The 17,630-nt window shown below is 42.4% G+C and overlaps 1 protein-coding gene across 2 annotated transcripts in view; it reads left to right on the top strand.

Annotated features, from left to right (window-relative positions):
* GYS2 (glycogen synthase 2) overlaps window positions 1-17,630 on the top strand; it is a 51,278-nt gene that overhangs the window by 13,761 nt on the left and 19,887 nt on the right. Inside the window, exons 4-6 of one of the 2 annotated variants that reach the window (XM_074166023.1) lie at window positions 3,596-3,787; window positions 4,631-4,816; window positions 16,482-16,626. In XM_074166023.1, the coding sequence (XP_074022124.1) occupies window positions 3,596-3,787; window positions 4,631-4,816; window positions 16,482-16,626 (523 nt within the window). The remainder of the gene's footprint in view (window positions 1-3,595; window positions 3,788-4,630; window positions 4,817-16,481; window positions 16,627-17,630) is intronic. The other variant, XM_074166032.1, reaches the window with a different exon arrangement.

Raw genomic sequence — 17,630 nt, forward strand, 5'->3', positions numbered from 1 at the left:
AACCCCCTGCCATGGGTAGGGACAACTCTCACTAGAGCAGGTTGCTCAAAGCCCCATCCAGTCTGGCCTTGAGCACTTCCAGGGATGGGGAACCACAGCTTCTCTGGGCAACCTGTTCCAGTGCCTCACCACCCTCACAGTTTAAAATTTCTTCCTGATATCTAATCTAAATCTATTGTCTTCCAGTTTGAAACCACTACACCTCATCCTATCACTACATCCCCTTGTAAAAAGTCCCTCTCCAGCTTTCCTGTAGGCCCCCTTCAGATACTGGAAGGGTACTATAAGGTCTCCCCAGAGCCTTCTCCAGGCTGAACAACCCCAGCTCTCTCAGCCTTTCTTCATAGGAGAGGTGTGCCAGCCCTCTGATCATCTTTGTGGCCCTCCTCTGAACCTGCTCCAACAGGTCCATGTCCTTCCTGTGTTGAGGACTCCAAAGCTGGATGCAGTACTCCAGGTGAGGTCTCACCAGAGCAGAGTAGAGGGATAGAATCACTTCCCTCGATCTGCTGACCATGCTTCTTTTGATGCAGCCTAGGATACAGTTGGCCTTCTGGGCTGCAAGTGTGCATTGCTGGCTCATGTTGAGATTTTCATCAACCAGCACCTCCAAGTGCTTCTCCTCAGGGCTGTTCTCAGTCCGTTCTCCATCCAGCCTGTATTTGTGCTTGGGATTGCTGCGACCCAGGTGCAGGACCTTGCACTTGACCTGGTTGAACTTCATGACATAGCATGGGCCCACCTCTCAAGCCTGTCCAGGTCCCTTTAGATGGCATCCCTTCCCTCCAGCATGTTGACTGCACCACACAGCTTGGTGTCATCGGCAAACTTGCTGAGGGTGCACTCAATCCCAACACCCATGTTGCCAAGAAAGATGTTAAACAGCACTGGTCCCAGTACCGACCCCTGAGGAACACCACTCATCACTGGTTTCTACTTGGACATCAAGCCGTTGATCCGCAACACTTTGAGTGTGGCCATCCAGCCAGTTCCTTATCCACCAAGTGGTCCCTCCATCAAATCCATGTCTCTCCAATTTTGAGACCAGAGTGTCATGTGGGACAGTGTCAAACGCTTTGCACTAGTCCAAGTAGATGACGGTTGTTCCTGTGCCCTTATCCAACAATGCTGTAACCCCATCATAAAAGATCACCAAATTTGTGGCATGACTTCCCTTGGTGAAGCCATGTTGACTATCAGTGATCACCTCTTTATTTTCCATGTGCCTTCCAGGAGGATCTGATCCATGATCTTTCCAGGCACAGAGGTGAGACTGACCAGCCTGTAATTCCCTGAGTCTTCTTTTTTTCCCTTTTTAAAAAGGGAGGTTGTTTCCCCTTTTCCAGTCAGTGGAAACTTCACCAAAGTGCCATGACTTCTCAAATATAATGGAAAGCGGCTTAGCATCTTCATCTGGCAGCTCCCTCAGGACCCATGGATGGATTTCTTCGGGTCCCATGGACTTGTGTACCTTCAGGTTCCTTAGATGGTCTCGTACTTGATCATCACCTACAGTGGGAGGTTCTTCATTCTCACAGCCCCTGCCTTTGCCCTCTGCGACTTGCGTGATGTGGTTAGAGCCCTTGCCGGTTCAAACAGAGGCAAAAAAGTCATTGAGTACCTCAGCCTTCTCCGTATCCTGGGTGACCAGGTCTTCCCTTTCCTTCCGGAGAGGGCCCACATCTTCCTTAGTCTTCCTTTTATCACTAACATCCTTATAGAAGTTTTTCGTTGCCCTTGATGTCCCTGGCCAGATTCTATCTGGGATTTAGCTTGCCTAACCTGGTCCCTGGCTGCTTGGACAGTTTCTCTGTATTCTTCCCAGGCTACCTGTCCTTGCTTCCACCCTCTGTAGGCCTCCTTTTTGCTTTTGAGTGTGTCCAGGAGCTCCTTGTTCATCCGTGCAGGCCTCCTGGCTTTTTTGCCTGACTTCTTTGTTGGGTTACATCGCTTCGGAGCTTGGAAGAGGTGATCCTTCAGTACTATCCAGCTTCCTTGGGCCTTCTCCCTTCCAGTGCCTTATGCATGGAACCCTACCAAGCAGATCCCTCAAGAGGCCGAAGTCTGCTCTCCTGAAGTCCAGGGTAGTGGCTGTGCACCCTCCTCACTGCCCTAGGGATCTTGAACTCTACCATCTCACGATCACTGCAGCCGAGGCTACCCTCGAGCTTGACATTCCCCACTAGCCCCTCCTTGTTCATCCAGCATATGCAGGACAAGGTCCAGCATTGTTCCTCTCCTTGTTAGCTCTTCTACCACTTGGAGAAGGAAGTTGTCCTCAATGCATTCCAAGAAATTTGTAGATTGCTTGTGCCCCACTGTGTTGTCTGTCCAACAGATATTGGGGTGGTTGAAGTCCCCCATGAGGACCAGGGCCTGTGGACGTGATGCTGCTCCTATCTGTCTATAGAGGGCCTCATCTGCTCCATCATCCTGGTCAGGTGGTCTGTAGCAGACCCTTACTGTAACGTCACCTGCCCCTGTGTTCCCTTTAATCTTGACCCATAAGCTCTCTGTTGGGTCTTCATCCATCCCCAGGTGGACCTCCATGCACTCCAGCTGTTCACTGACATAGGGAGCAACACCCCCTCCTCGTCTCCCCTGCCTGCCGTTCCTAAAAAGCCTGTATCCTTCCCTTCCAACACTCCAGTCATAGGAGCCATCCCACCATGTCTCGTGATGCCAATGAGATCATAGCCCTGGAGGTGTACACACGTCTCTAACTCCTCTTGTTTGTTCCCTGTGCTACTTGTGTTTTCATAGAGGCACTTAAGCTGGGTCCCTGGTTGGAGTGGCTGCAGTTCCTTTGTGCTGCTCTCCAGGTGTCCTTCCTTTGAGGTGTTTTTGATGGTAGAATTAATGTGAAATAATTTGACTGTGCAGACTGGTACAATCTCTATTGTGTTGCCTTATGACATTTCAGCCTATTCTCCTGGTTGGGCACGTAAGTTATATCAGTGGAGTTCTAAATACTCTTAGAGATGTTTAACGATACTGATGCGGATAAAGTAGGAAAGCTGTATTTTTGGGCTGATGTGGTTTTAGCTATTATTACACCTTCTGGTTGATCGTTCTACTATGCCAAAGGACATCAGCTGTGCTGCCTGGAGAGAGTGAGGAAATGTCATGGTAGATACAGTTCCCGAGCACCTGTGCTACAAAATCTGTCAGCAGTAATCTAGCATAAATGGTGAAAGATTGATGACAAATCTGACTGAAATAAAATAATTATTTTGAAATAAGAACAAAAATGGCACAGATACTTCAATAAGAACGTGAGACCTCATTATTCAGCCAAGTATAGTCTTCCTAAGCTTGCTTTCATTACAAAAAGTTAACATTGTAATGAAAATCTAAAATTAAAGTCTTAAAAACAGGATGTTCTTAAAGATTGTCATTTCCTTTTACCCTGTGTTTGGTCCAGTATTACTCCGTGTATTTTGCAAGGAAAACCACAAATCCTGCGTGTGTAGGACTATGATCACATATTCCTTATGTAAAATACTTAAGATTTGATGGATGAAAATAGTTATGCTAACTGGCCTTTACATTTACTTTTACATTTTCTGCTTATATCCTTGCCTCTTTCCCACAGGTCTTTTTTGGAAGATGGCTGATAGAGGGAAGCCCATATGTCTTACTGTTTGATATAGGATCAGCAGCTTGGAATCTGGACAAGTGGAAAGGTGAATTTTGGGATGTCAGCAACATAGGGATCCCTTTTCATGACCGAGAAGCCAACGATGCTGTGATTTTTGGATCGTTAACAGCCTGGTTTTTAAAAGAGGTACAGTTGTTATAGAGATTTTCAAACCTCAGCCTTGTCAGCAGGGCAAAAGAGCTTTGGAATGTGGTTCCTATTCTCCAGTTTGAAAACTATGATTTTAAGGAAGTTGATACCAGATGTAGATCAAATTTGTATTTAAAATTTAAATCTTAAGTGGTCATTTAACTATATTTTCTGGGAGAATGTGGGTGGTCGGTAGGGGGTGGGATGCTGACCTACGTGAGATTTTGGGATGTGTCTTTACTGTCACTTCCCCCTCTGTTTCTTCTCAACTCCCTTGTTTGTTACTGGGTGCCCTTAGACGTAGGATCTCAAACTCCCTTATTCTCTTCAATGGTAGTCAAGATGTCACACTCACAAACTGTTCTTGAAGCTGGTCAAGCCATCTCTCAGCAATTAGGTACTGCCTTGCACAGGGAATATAGACAGACAGAAAGAATTACTGGTAGCACTATCACTTCCCATGTCACTCTACCACAGCCTACCTGAAGAGAGGAAACTTTGTTAATCTGTGGAATCATCTGTCTGTCATAGGTGCTCATGATTTTCTTATCCAAACGAGTTTCAGCAGCAGAAGAGCAAGTTAAAGGAAACGAGTAACTGTGCTTGCCAGAGCTCCCCAACACTCTAGAAAGGATACTGTTCTGAGGCACTAGTAAGGTGCATGTGCTTCTTGGGCTAAGGATTAGGGCTGATGGGAATCAAGATGAATGACCACTTAAAACTCTGTACTGCTTTGTCACATGAGAGAAAGCAAGCACACAGAAGGCGGCATGAAAAGAAGAGGTTTCTGTAGCTGGGATGATGAGCATCATAATGTATGTTCTTTCTAATTATTTTCAGCTTTCCTGTCAGTTTGATGACAAGCCCAACATAATTGCCCACTTTCATGAGTGGCAGGCAGGAGTGGGTTTAATACTGTCTCGATCTCAGAAACTTCCTGTTGCCACAATTTTTACTACCCATGCAACTCTACTTGGAAGATACCTCTGTGCAGCCAATATAGATTTTTACAACAATCTTGACCAGGTAAGAGACATTTCCTCATTCCTTCTTTTTTCAGTTAATCAGCTTCTGGCTCCTTTTCTATTTACTGTGCTACACCATATTGTATATTGTGAGATAGCTTATGATTGACCCACAGCTGAGTGATTGGCTGTCAGTTCCAGAGCACAAGAAATGGTATTTGTAAGACCATGTGGTGTCGAGGCATGAGTGCCTTTGTCTCTGTATCATCTGACAGATCTTAAAGCTCAGTGGAGTCTAGAATACTTGTGCTACCTTCAGTGAACTTGGGTTTACCAGATTTGCACTGCAGAGTACTGAAACTCAGTCTCCAGTCAAGTCAGCACCCTAGTCCAATCCACTGATACATGGAGTAATATTGCAGCAGTATGAGATTGAAAAGAAGGTTAAGAATCTCTGTTGGCAATGGTTTGGGACATTTTTCAAAAGCAACAGGAGAGTTATGGGCCCAGACAATGTTCTAAGTTAAGTGTCCTTGAGGATCTTCCCCTTTGTGTTCACGAAAGACATCCATTGCTTGAGTTGATTGCTGTGGTTTGGGAGTTACTGGTAGCAGCATCAGTAACCGCTGAATGTAAAACCTATTCAGCTGCAGTCATCACCTGACACTTCAGGTGCAGCCTCACACCAGTCTTTCTTAATGAAAGGCAGTATTAAAAATAGCCAGTACCCCTCCTCTTGCTGAAATTACCCTGGAATTCCATTATCTTTTCTCTTTCGCCAGCCTACTTCTTAATTCTTCCAAGTCACAAGTCCTTCTACTTTCAGGCTTTTCAGATTAGGCTTAACTTGTAACTGTCAAATGTAGGAATTATTTTATGAGTTCAAAAGACCACATCTGTTTCTTGGAATTTTTGTTAACTATCTAGTGGTTTTGGTTTTCACTGTTCTCTTTCCACTCGAAGCATAACACAAACCAACGTTTTAGGGACCCAGATGTCTTTAGCACTGCCTTCAGTAGAGGTACATTACCTGATCTGGGGCTTCTAATATGGTTACAGACAAACTGAGTTCAAGAGATTTTTGCATTCCAGCACTTACTGAGGGTAGAGGTAGTTAAAAGACTGAAACAGCTGCCTTCTTCACTGTCCATGCATTTCCTTGGCTAAAATCAATGAAAAAGTTACTCAGTTGGCAATTTTCAGTTGGATGTTTGAAGCTTGACACTTTGTGGAACAGCATCTTCCAAAGACAAGGCCCAAGCAGCAGTGTGCGACTGGCCTTGTTTAGAAGCTTGGAGTAGATTAACAGTCCATTGTGCTCCAAGGAAACAGTCATTCACCTTTTTTTTTTTTTTTTTTTCCTGTCCCACCAAAGGTAACTATTGAATCTGCTGACCACACTAAGAGTCAAAGACTATGTCTACTCGTTCACTCGTATGCACAAAGGTTGCAGCGTGGTGGTGTTTAGGGGGAATTCTCTCTGCCCAGTATGAGGTAGCTAACATAGGTGGTTACTCCTCCGAGCTCCATCTATCATCAGTGGAATTACACTGGCCTCTTCACAATCAGTCTAAGGCAAACATCCTCAGATTACCACTGGAAAGATCTGTCTCTATCTATCACCTAGGAAAACTAGCCTCCTAAATTATATTAGGTGCATTAATGAGGCAGCATGAATAACTCAGTCCTGTTGTCAGACCCAAATTAGAGGAGTCTAGACATATTTTCTTTATGTGTATATATGCAAAATCTAGCTTTGAAGTCACATTATTTTTCTCTGGACAGAGCTAGATTAAAAGAACTAAAACGGTGCAGTTTCAGGTTTAACACTGAGATCAAGTGGGGACTTTTCAGCAGTAATTTTGTTCATTTAGCCTTGCATCTTACAGATAATTAGTTAGTAAGGAAGCCATAGTAAAAACAAACAAACAAACTAAAAGGATTTCTAGACCTTAATGCTTTATGCCCTCTGTGGAGAGACTGATATTTAAAGGTACTAATAGAGGAAATGGTGCCAACCTGCTATACTACTGTTTAACCTGCTTATAGTGTGCTAAAGCTCTCCCTGACAAAATTAACTTTTAGTAAGAGATCAGATGTCTTAACGAGGGCTCTTTTGGCTGTAAAAACGTCAACCTGGCCCAGAAGTCAGTTGAGAAACATGAGAGGTTGATCTGGAGTACAACAATTAAATGATACAGATAGCTAAGTCTTCAGAGGCTATTCTTGTTTTTGTCTTCTAGTAGTAAACTGTTAAGGTCAAACAAGCAGTTTGTCCAGTAGAGAAGATTTTCCAGGGCTTCCTAATGTTTAATCTTTGGATGAGACAATATATTTTTAGGGCATCATCCCCTCCCACCCCAAAGTAGAAGGGCTGGTTTTCCTGTTCCAGTGCTGTTGCACAATTTTCTTCCTTTAAAGCACGATAATAATAATTTACTTTAAGTTCTTTGGATCAGCGTTTCATGGTCAGAACACAATTTCCACCAGTTCTAAGCACAGCAGTTAAGATGGGTGGGAAAGATGCAACTGTAATATGTGCTGTGCCAGATATAGCAGAAAAATTATTGCAGCGCAAAAAGGAAAGGTATGGTTTAATTGTGCCTAGAGACAATCAGGTACGCACAGCCTTCGCAGAGGAAAGAGGAAACCTCATGTTCCCTTTTCTAGTCCCCAACACAGACCACAAAAAGCTGGCTTAGAACGCCTGCAAGAGAGAGTTCTACTCAGCCCTGTGAGGCCAAGTGCTTTTCTGCAGTGTTAAGGGATTTAACAGTGGGATGCACAGGCAAAACCATGACATGGCTGTTTGATGACTGATAAAAGATATTTGCCTGGCGTCTTCACGGTCCTTTCTCTTCACAGTGCCCTCAGTGTTTGTGGCCAGTGTGTTGTTCCTCACCGTAATATTTCCTGTTAGACCTGAAATTGTGACACACTCTCACTTCGTCCTCCACTGCCTGCTCTGCACACACACGTGCCCGCACAGTGCAGCACTCATCCACTTCAGTGTTAAACCCTCCCTGACGATAAGCAAGACCAGAAGATCTGAGATGAGTTGAAACATCTCTTTTAAAAATATAAAGGATTACTGAGATTTTCTTTTTTTTCTCTGGATTCCACCATGGAAAATACCACTTCAATTCACCTTCCTAACAAAGCTCAATAGGTGCCAATTGGCACGGGTGTAGAAGGTACAAAAGTATTCTCTGAAGTAAGCCAGTGAGGTCAGTAGCTTTACACCAGAGAAGGCTTTGGCCCGAGTTCCAACCTGTTTGGAGTGAACGTCAGTATCAATGATCAGGCGAAGGGTTGTGCGGAGCGGGGTGGCTGACGTTTTCTCTAGCACTTCTACGAACAAAGAGCTCAAGTCACCAGCCCCTGTCAGGTGATAAAACTGGAAGGGAAGGCTGCACGTGGTCTTCTGATAGCCCTTACAAACACTGAACCTGTGACAACTTGACTTTCAGCTTATTCTTAACTTTTCCCCAAAGGACTAGTTGATTTAGTGAAAGGTTGCCACATTGTGGTGGATGATTCTTTACAGATTCCCTAAATCATGGAGAGGCCTGAACCGTAGGCTAAACAAAATTCTTTGTTTCTTGAGCTGAGGGCATATGTCAGCCTGTGAGCTGTAAGAGGACATTTTCTAGGGGGCTGAAAACCTAGTCAACCTAGTAGATTGCTGGAAGATAGGCGGGTGCACTGTTGATATAACGACTCTAATGTTGTCTGACTCCTGAGCTCTTCCCAAGCCATCTGTTTTTTGCCTCAATCAGAGACAGGATCCTGGTTCTTACACAGCATTACTGTATGAAATTTATATAATTCTTATATTCTTACAGCCTTAACTCAGTTCATCTGGACTGGGAGAAATTTAGTTGCCTCTGCTGCAGTGGAAACCTGGGTGTTAAACCCTTAGCAGTGTGCACAGGAGCAGCAGCACTGGTATGTTCTCAGCAGCACGTGACAAACACCACAGGGCTGTGTCTGAGCTGAGGAACCCTGAGGTGATGACCATATAACAGCTACTCAGTGTAAGTTTTAGTTCCTAGATTCACATTTAAATCACTCTGATTCTAGAGGAAGGAAGGAAGGGAAAACAAAAACAACAAAACAGAAGGTGACTTGTACAGTAACTGGTAGCGTGTGATATTTTTACTTACTTTTAAGCCTCTGAAGAACCCTGGGTAAATGGCTGGCTTAGGGACTGCTAACTCTACCTACAGGTTACTGGCCTGAACGCTTCCAAAGTCAACACATTCTAATTTCAGTATCAAGCAGGATATGTTATGAGCTTAATTCCCAACAGAGATTTCACTGAATTTTTAGAGTTGGAAGGGACCATAAAGATCATCTAGTCCAACTCCCCTGCCGAAGCAGGGTTGCCCAGAGCATGTCAGAGCATGTTACTCAGGACTGCATCCAGGAGGGTCTTGAAGATCTCCAGAGAAGGGGACTCCACACCCTCCCTGGGCAGCCTGTTCCAGGGCTCTGGCACCCTCACCGTGAAGTTTCTTCTCATATTTGAGTGGAACCTCCTATGTTCCGGCTTGTGCCTGTTGCCCCTCATCCTCTCACTGGGAACCACTGAAAAGAGTCTGGCTCCCTCCTCCTTCAGCCCACCCTTTAGGTACTTGTAAACATAGATAAGGTCTCCCCTCAGCCTTCTCTTCTCCAGGCTAAACAGTCCCAGCTCTCTCAGCCTTTCTTCATAAGGAAGATACTCCAATCCTTGAATCATCCTCGTTGCCCTAACGAGGGGCATACCGTCATAGATTTAACTACGCTACAGAAGTTTTGCAGATCTAAATAGTCCAACCATGCCGTGGTTTGGGCTAGGCTGGCCAATGAAACAAATGACAGATGCTCTCTTTTTCTTCTTTCCCCTTCAGAGAAAGGAGAGCATCTCCCTTCAGGGTGAAAAGGATGAGAGAGAAAAGAGACTTATGAGTTTGAAAAGAAGCTAAACTACTTAAACGCAAATATTAATAAAATAATAAAAAGGAAATAATGAAATATATACAATGTATAGAAAGCATATCAAGCTCCTGGGATGACATCACAAGCAGGCACTGGGAAAGTCCTAGACTGGACTGGACTTTATAAATTAGAAATCATACGTAATTTATAAATTATATATCATGATATAAAAATTATATAAATTATATACATTTATAAATTATAAACAATCAAGTCTTATCACTCTGGAAGTGGATTACTGTCTTAAAAATATGCAGTTAATTTCTGAGAGTTCAGGTAGGAGAGGATTAGCTGAAAAGTAAAATTACTGAACAGAAAATTGGTTCTGTTTTACCTCAAACCAGGACAAACCAGCAATGCATTTTTTCCCATTGTCCCCATGTCCAGTGTAGCTTTTACACTGGTGAAAGTAGGTTATGTTTCTTTCTAAGATAAACTGAGCCAAAATAGTTCACCCAGAAGGTAGAAAGTTCTGTGAAAGAAGTTCTGTGAAGCCTTTTTCTCTTCAGGAGAAACTGACTTCTCAGCTGAAGATCAAGAATGTTAATCTTTTATTGGTTTCCCCATTGTTTAAGGGGACTGGGTAATTTAGGTTTTTTTCGGCTGGTTGATTGGTAGGTTTTTTTTTGGTCTCATTTCACCCCTGCAGAGTTTTAAATAGACTAACACCTCTCATAAACTGACTGAAAGACACTGCTGATCCAGGCTGGTTCATAGGTGAATAGACAGCTGTATTGCGAGCAGTCTTTTTGGCAAGTGATCTAACCTGGAATATCATCGGAGAGGTGACCATCTGAAATGGTTTTGTGGACCACTGGCCAGGCATAATGGAGAAATTTGTAGGCTTCAGCCTCTGATGCTTCTTACTGAAAAATCACTTTGAGTTATAATGGAAAAAGTGCTCTAAGGAGAAGAAAAAACAAATGTAGTCTCTTCATTGCCTTTTTCCTCAATATAAGGTTGACCTGCCAATGTGTAACACTTTTATTTAGACCTAGCAACATTTTACATTCGGCTCATACAGGTGCAGAATCTAGTTTGCAAAGTGCTGGAGAATTCTGTCCCAAAAGATTTCAAGGAAAAGTACTAAAAGTCCCAATGAAAATAAACAGTCAAGAGCTTTTATGCTAACGATATAGAAGCCCAAATTCTCATTCCACTTAGTGCAGTATTGTCCCGGCTGTCACCGAGCTCACTGTTATGCAAAGCTGATCCGCTTTGTTAGTAGAGCAGCTAATGGAAATCTGACTTAAGCCAGGAAGTGTAAATTTCATTCTTACTTGGCGTGGCAGAGCTATACCAGAATGAAAGTTCTAGTTGCGAAAGATAAAAATCAATGGGAGTTAAATTTGAAGTAAGCTGGATTTTAAAAAGAGTAATTCTTACATAATCCAGACAGTGAGATTATGCGAGAAGTGAAGATCTGTCCGTTCTACCTTTTGGTAGGTAAGGAATTTGAACATCAGGCCTGTCTCTGACTTTTACTGATTCTGCTGCAGAATCACCTTCTGAACTCCAGCATGCCACTGATTATAAAGACCAAAAGAGATCATTTCATTCTCTGCTTAAGATCCTCAGCTAAAAATTCGTGCATCAAACCTGTACCTTTTCTTTGAGATACAAACTACATACAAAAATGTTGAGGTAATGTTCAAGTAGTGAGGGGAATCTTTATTATTTATGCAAAGGTGTCACAAAGTTATTCATTAGCAAAACTATGTATTTTAATTCCGGTTTGAATTTGTCTTCGTTTAACTTCTGTTGGCTTTCATCATAGTTTTTGGGGTGTTTTTTTTGCTTTATGAAAGCATAGGCTAGTATCAGTATCTAGAGATTGTATGCAGACTGTGACAAATAATTTATCTGTCTTTCAGAAAAGTATTTACATAGCTAGTATAGTCTTTCCCAGGTTTTGTCTCAAATCATTCTTCTTGTTCTTCTGTAAGTTTTTTGCAATTTGTCTTTATTATTTTCAAGTAGGAATGTCTGATTTGGGTTTTTTTTTATTACTTCAGTGACTGTTCACTGTTTCCAAGAGAAGCATAACAACAGTATCCCATAACTACTTAATATTCTCTTCTTTTTGCATTCAAAGATTATCTTAGCTGTCTTAACCAGAATGTCATGCTGGGAGGTTCAGTCGTTACCTACTGTGCCTTTTAACGTGATAAATTTTAAGACGTGAATGAAATGTTATGCATCACATGGATCCATAGAAAGGACAGAAATGAGCTGAAATTTTTCCTTAGAATTGCATTGCAGCAAATGCAAGTTTTACTTTAAAGCCTGTGGAACATCTTCCTGTTTTGCTTTGAAATTAGAGTGGCCTTGTAAGGGAGGCATTTTCCCCTCTGATCCTTGACATCATGTAAATTCTAATAATCTGCTTGGTTTCTAACAATCGGAGTAGGAGAGGATCCTCACCGGGAGCAGTGGAATATTTACAGGGGGGTGGATATTGAAGTCATTAGTCTTTAAAAGTCACCGAGGGAAGAAATGGTTGGACTCAATGTTCTGACAGGTATTTTTCAACCTAAATAATTCTATAAACAGTTAATTCTGGCTTAGGTCTGTCTCTCCCTTGATGCAACTTTCATTTGTGACTTTGCTAGTGTTCCCATTTGCTGATAACGGCAAACAAACAAAAGTAATCATGACGCACTTAACAGATATTTTGCTTTGCCCTTGCTGAACGCCAGTGCTGTGGAACATAGTTCACAGGTGCCTGAGCTGTAGCAGACAAGCATTCAGACAGCAAAGCCAAACAGTGTTTTTGGGGTGAAGAGCAAACTGGCTGCACTGGTGTTCTACTTCATTTCAGCCTGTTGGCTCAATACAGTGCCATGCCCCGTGTTGCCTCTAATTCCGGAGCTAATACTGTCACAGCAAGCTCAGCTGTCTTTGCACAGTACTGCGTGGACTAAATTTGTCTCCTGCACTGTCTCATCAATTAAGTTCCATTTAACCTGCCCTTCAACTTGTCTAAGGCTTATTTTCTGTAGTCACTCATCCAGCCTGCTCAGAGGTGCACAGTGAGGTTTCTTACTCCACCCTGTAAGTGAAGTCAAAGGTCAAGATCTTGCTTTACTGATCGGTGGAGGGAACTGCTGGAGAGTGAGAGCAAATCACGGAATCAGGGAATTGTCAGAGTTGGAAGGGGCCTCTAGAGATCACCTAGTCCAACTCCCCTGCTAAAGCAGGGTTGCCCAGAGCACATCACTCAGGACTGCATCCAGGCGGATCTTGAAGATCTCCAGAGAAGGGGACTCCACGACCTCCCTGGGCAGCCTGTTCCAGCGCTCTGGCACCCTCACCGGAAAGAAGTTTCTCCTCATATTTGAATGGAACTTCCCATGTTCCAGCTTGTGCCCGTTGCCCCTCGTCCTATTGCTGGGAACCACTGAAAAGAGTCCAGCATGAGAACCCTGTGACCTCAGTTTACACTTGCTAATAGACAGGGAATTGTGTACCTTTGAAAAAGCGTGCCAAAAGTCATGCAAGCGTGTGTAGAAGAAATATTTCCCATTTCCAGAAGATGACAAAATGAATAGCAATGAAGAAATAAACACCAATATGTGTATGTGTTAAATGTGTTAGAAGCTTTCATGCAATCAAAGAAATAAAATCTACCAAGAAATAAGCCGTAGTGCTTTGAACAACCCTTTTATGAACCTTTCTCCTAGTAGTGTTTATCGTAGTGAATAGTCTTATCACAGTGAATATGTCCTGAATTTATTTTTTAGTTACATTTTGTAAATAACCCATTCTCGGTGAGAGAGGGCCTTGTAAAGTTTGGCCAGCTATTTGTTTGCTAGCAATTTAAAAATCTTCTTTAATACAAAGTCAAACACATTTGGAAAAACTTCCATAGTTTTGACTGTGCAGTGGTGCCCCGTCCCATTTGTGTGTCTGCCCAGCATGCTAAAGGACTGTCCCATCTTGTGTCTTTGGCACGCGGAATGGTTGAACAATCATAATGATTTTTGGTTTTGTATTGTTGAATATGCAGCTTCCTACCTTATTTACAATGTGTTATTAAGATGTCTCTTAAGAGCTGTTTTGCAGCATTCATAGATTCATAGATTGGTCCAGGCCGGAAGGGACCTCCAAAGGTCATCTAGTCCGACCTCCCCGCAGTCAGCAGGGACACCCCCAACTAGACCAGGTTGCCCAGGGCCTCGTCGAGCTTCACCTTGAATATCTCAAGGGAAGGGGCCTCAACCACCTCCCTGGGCAACCTCTTCCAGTGTTCCACCACCCTCATGGTAAAGAATTTTTTCCTAATATCCAATCTAAATCTCCCCTTCTCCAACTTAAAACCATTGCCCCTCGTCCTGTCACTGCAGGCCTTTGTAAACAGACCCTCCCCAGCCTTCCTGTAGGCCCCCCTCAGGTACTGGAAGGCTGCTATGAGGTCTCCCCGGAGCCTCCTTTTCTCCAAGCTGAACAACCCCAGCTCCCTCAGTCTGTCCTCATAGGAGAGGTGCTCCAGCCCCCTGATCATTTTGGTGGCCCTCCTCTGGACCCCCTCCATCAGGTCCATGTCCTTTCTATATTGAGGGCTCCAGACCTGCACACAGTACTCCAGGTGAGTACACTTCATCAGTGGTACCTGAATGGTCCAGAAACATTAATTACTTAGTTTACCATACCCGTATGAGGGGAGGTAGCTACATCATCCATATTTTCTTAGGGAAGCTTTTATTTGTGTTAACAGTACCAAGTACTTTATAACCTCAGAGCATAGGTCCACATTGTATTTCAGATGTAGATTTGAATGCTCAGCACTTCAACAGATCAGACTTAAACATATCAAGGTAGTCTCCCAGAAAAGGAGGAACACACAGTTAAGAACTGCATGTGAAAGATTTGGTTTAGGGTAAGTGAAGCGTCATGCTGGAGATCTGTGGCACTCTAAGGAGTCAAATGAATTCACTTTTATTTTTCTCTTACTCTACCTTCCTGCTCTGTGCTTTTTCTACCATTCAACTTCTGTGACAAATGAGATGTATGTTCTAGAGAAAAGATCTTTTGTGACATGGTTGTATTTCATGCACCAAAATCCTCATGGTGAATCCAGAAAATATGATATATGACGATACAACTGAAAAATGGTATCATAATGTATAGCATGTTTTACAGCTTTTCTAAAAATCTCTTTGGCAAGGTTAGAAACTCTTGATGTAGAGGGTCATCAATACCAAAAGAAAGCATCTAGTTTCTCTAGAGCTTTTCAGCTGAAATTTTTCAAGGCTCCTTTTTGGTCACATTAAGGTGGCATTTTCAACTAATACAGTGGATGCCACTTTCTCACCAACAGTGCAGCACCACTGCAAAATGTGTGTGCAGTGGATAAAAGCGCTTAAGTTTCTTAGCAAAACAGTTGTAAGATATCTATACCTACATCTATACATACCTAAGTAAAAATAAAAAATAGTTTGCTTAGATCTTATTCCCTGACATGGTTCACATTTGCTGAAATTTCTTAAAATATCTTCTATACCAACCTTAAGCATGTACTCAGTATGAGAAGTCGTGGTCTACATAGCTTTACTACCGACTAAGTTCTAAAGTAGTAAAAGCAACTAGCCATGGCAAGGGTCGGATAGTCCTAACTATAGAAAGCGCTGTCTGCCCAGCCTATGATAATGGTTAAATCTATTATGGTCAATGAAGTTACGGAGTCAAATGCAATCAAAATCAGACTGCACCTAGCGTTAGGCACTGATAATGGCAGAGCTCGTTGAGAGTCACTGTCGCTCTCGTGTGATTCACACAGTCTATTTGGTGCCCGTGCTGTTGACCTTAGGAGGTCAACACTTCTGTTCCCGCAAGTGAAACATCATGTAAGACTAAGAGGATTGTAATTTAATTGTAATCATTGATACCCCATTGGCATTATTCTGTTTTAGACTACATTGTAGTGCTTTTGCAGTGGGCACTAGTGAACATTCAAACATTTAAGCATGGGCTTAATAGGTATTGTGCGTTTTCTTCCCATCAGGTTTACATAAGCTCACTGAAAAAAAAAAAAAGGGGGTAGCTGCAAGGTTTAAAGGTGATTTATAAATACTTTGGTATTTGGGATGGCCTTATCTAGCAGTTTAACTTACACCTGCCTCTAGAAATTGAAGGATTTCAAATTGAAGTAAAAGGAACAGCAAATAATAGTGGTGGAGTTGGAGGAAGAACATCTGAGTATCAGAAAATATCTCATTTTCTATTTTCTTTGTTCCCTCAGGATTTGTGACTGAGTTCTTACATCCTACCTCTACCACAATTCCATTTCTCTCTTGCCTACCAGTGATTCCCACCATTCTACCCAGTCCCCAGATTCTCTACTTATCCCCATGCCTTTTTTCTTCTCTCCCCTATACCCTCAGTTACCAGCAACTTCCCTGCTCTCCCAAGTTTTTCAACAAGGCCAGGCAAGATGCAGCATGACATATTGCCAAGTATTACAGATCCTCACCTTTCACAGGATCATTAATCTAGGTCTCCCTCCATTGCAGAGCTGCCATTTTTTTTTCACAAACGTGCAGGCACTGAGACCTTTCTTGCTTCTTCAAACTCTTTGAAGTTGGTAAAATGGTTCAAAAAACACAAAGACAAATCAACAGCATAATCACACGATTTTTATCCCCTGGGGAAAGTAAGCTTATCATGAGAGACCACCTCTGTGGTAGTAAGTCTAACGAGCATATCATACAGGTGTCTTTTTTGTTTGTTTTATTATTTAACAGTTTGACATTGACAAGGAAGCAGGAGAGAGACAGATTTACCATCGGTACTGTATGGAACGGGCATCTGTACATTGTGCCCATGTGTTCACCACAGTCTCACAGATAACAGCTATAGAAGCAGAACATATGCTTAAAAGAAATCCTGGTAAGACCTGAATTCTGTTCTTGCTATATTTCCTCTGAGTGCCAACGTTCCCTCAGGCTGAATGAAAATAATAGAGACAGGTATACAAACATGAAGAACAAGAACACATGCATGTGTATGTCTGGCTACGCTACAGAGAATAACCTATTTTCAAAAGAAAAGTGCAGATAATTTCACTTGAAACACATTCTAGTAGCATGTGTAATTCAGAAGAAGTCAAGTTCAGCACCATTTAATAACTGCTTTCAGTACCATCCCAGGAGAGCGTTAGTTTAACTCCATGGATGTTAGGTTTTCTTTGCAAGAACATCTCAGCTTCAGGAGTTCTGTCTGTAGTGGGGTTTCCAGTGGTGGTGGTATATTCAGGTCAACTGACGGAATCCGAAGCTGCGATCTTTGTAATACATTTCACCAGCTTTTACAGTGTGAGGTTTATTGCTTTGCTAGAGATGATGGTTATATTCTTTTAGAAATGTATCAAAAAGTTTCACATGCAAAACAGAATGTTAGATAAGTTTTGATTTCCAGGACTAATGCTGTTTTTCTTTACTTAATATCGAAAGAGAAGAGACAGTTTATTTCCCCGGATCTCTCACAGCTGGGAGTAGCAGTATGGTTGCGGCCATGATGGTCTTAGGATCTAACCATGATAAGTTTCATAGATGCAATATTTTCTTATAGACCAAGCAGTACAGTTTGAAAAAATAGTCGAGATATTTGCCCAACAGTTTGTCTGATTTCCCCCTTTGTATTAGTCTAATAAAATATGGAACTTACCAACACACCTTGTCGTGTTCCATGCGTGGAGTTTGAATAAAGTCATGATCCCAGTTTGATGTGTCATTAAAGTTCTCTTTAAATCAGCACAGTGCTTTATAAGGACAAGCCACAATACTCCATCCGCAGGTCAGCATCATGGGGGGAAAAACTGCAAAAAATTGCCAATAGGATGATGAACTTAAGAGATTTTTCCTTTTTATTTTAAACATGACAGCCATGTTTTA

The sequence above is a fragment of the Numenius arquata genome, chromosome 2 (assembly GCF_964106895.1).
Source record: "Numenius arquata chromosome 2, bNumArq3.hap1.1, whole genome shotgun sequence".
Lineage (NCBI taxonomy): Eukaryota > Metazoa > Chordata > Aves > Charadriiformes > Scolopacidae > Numenius > Numenius arquata.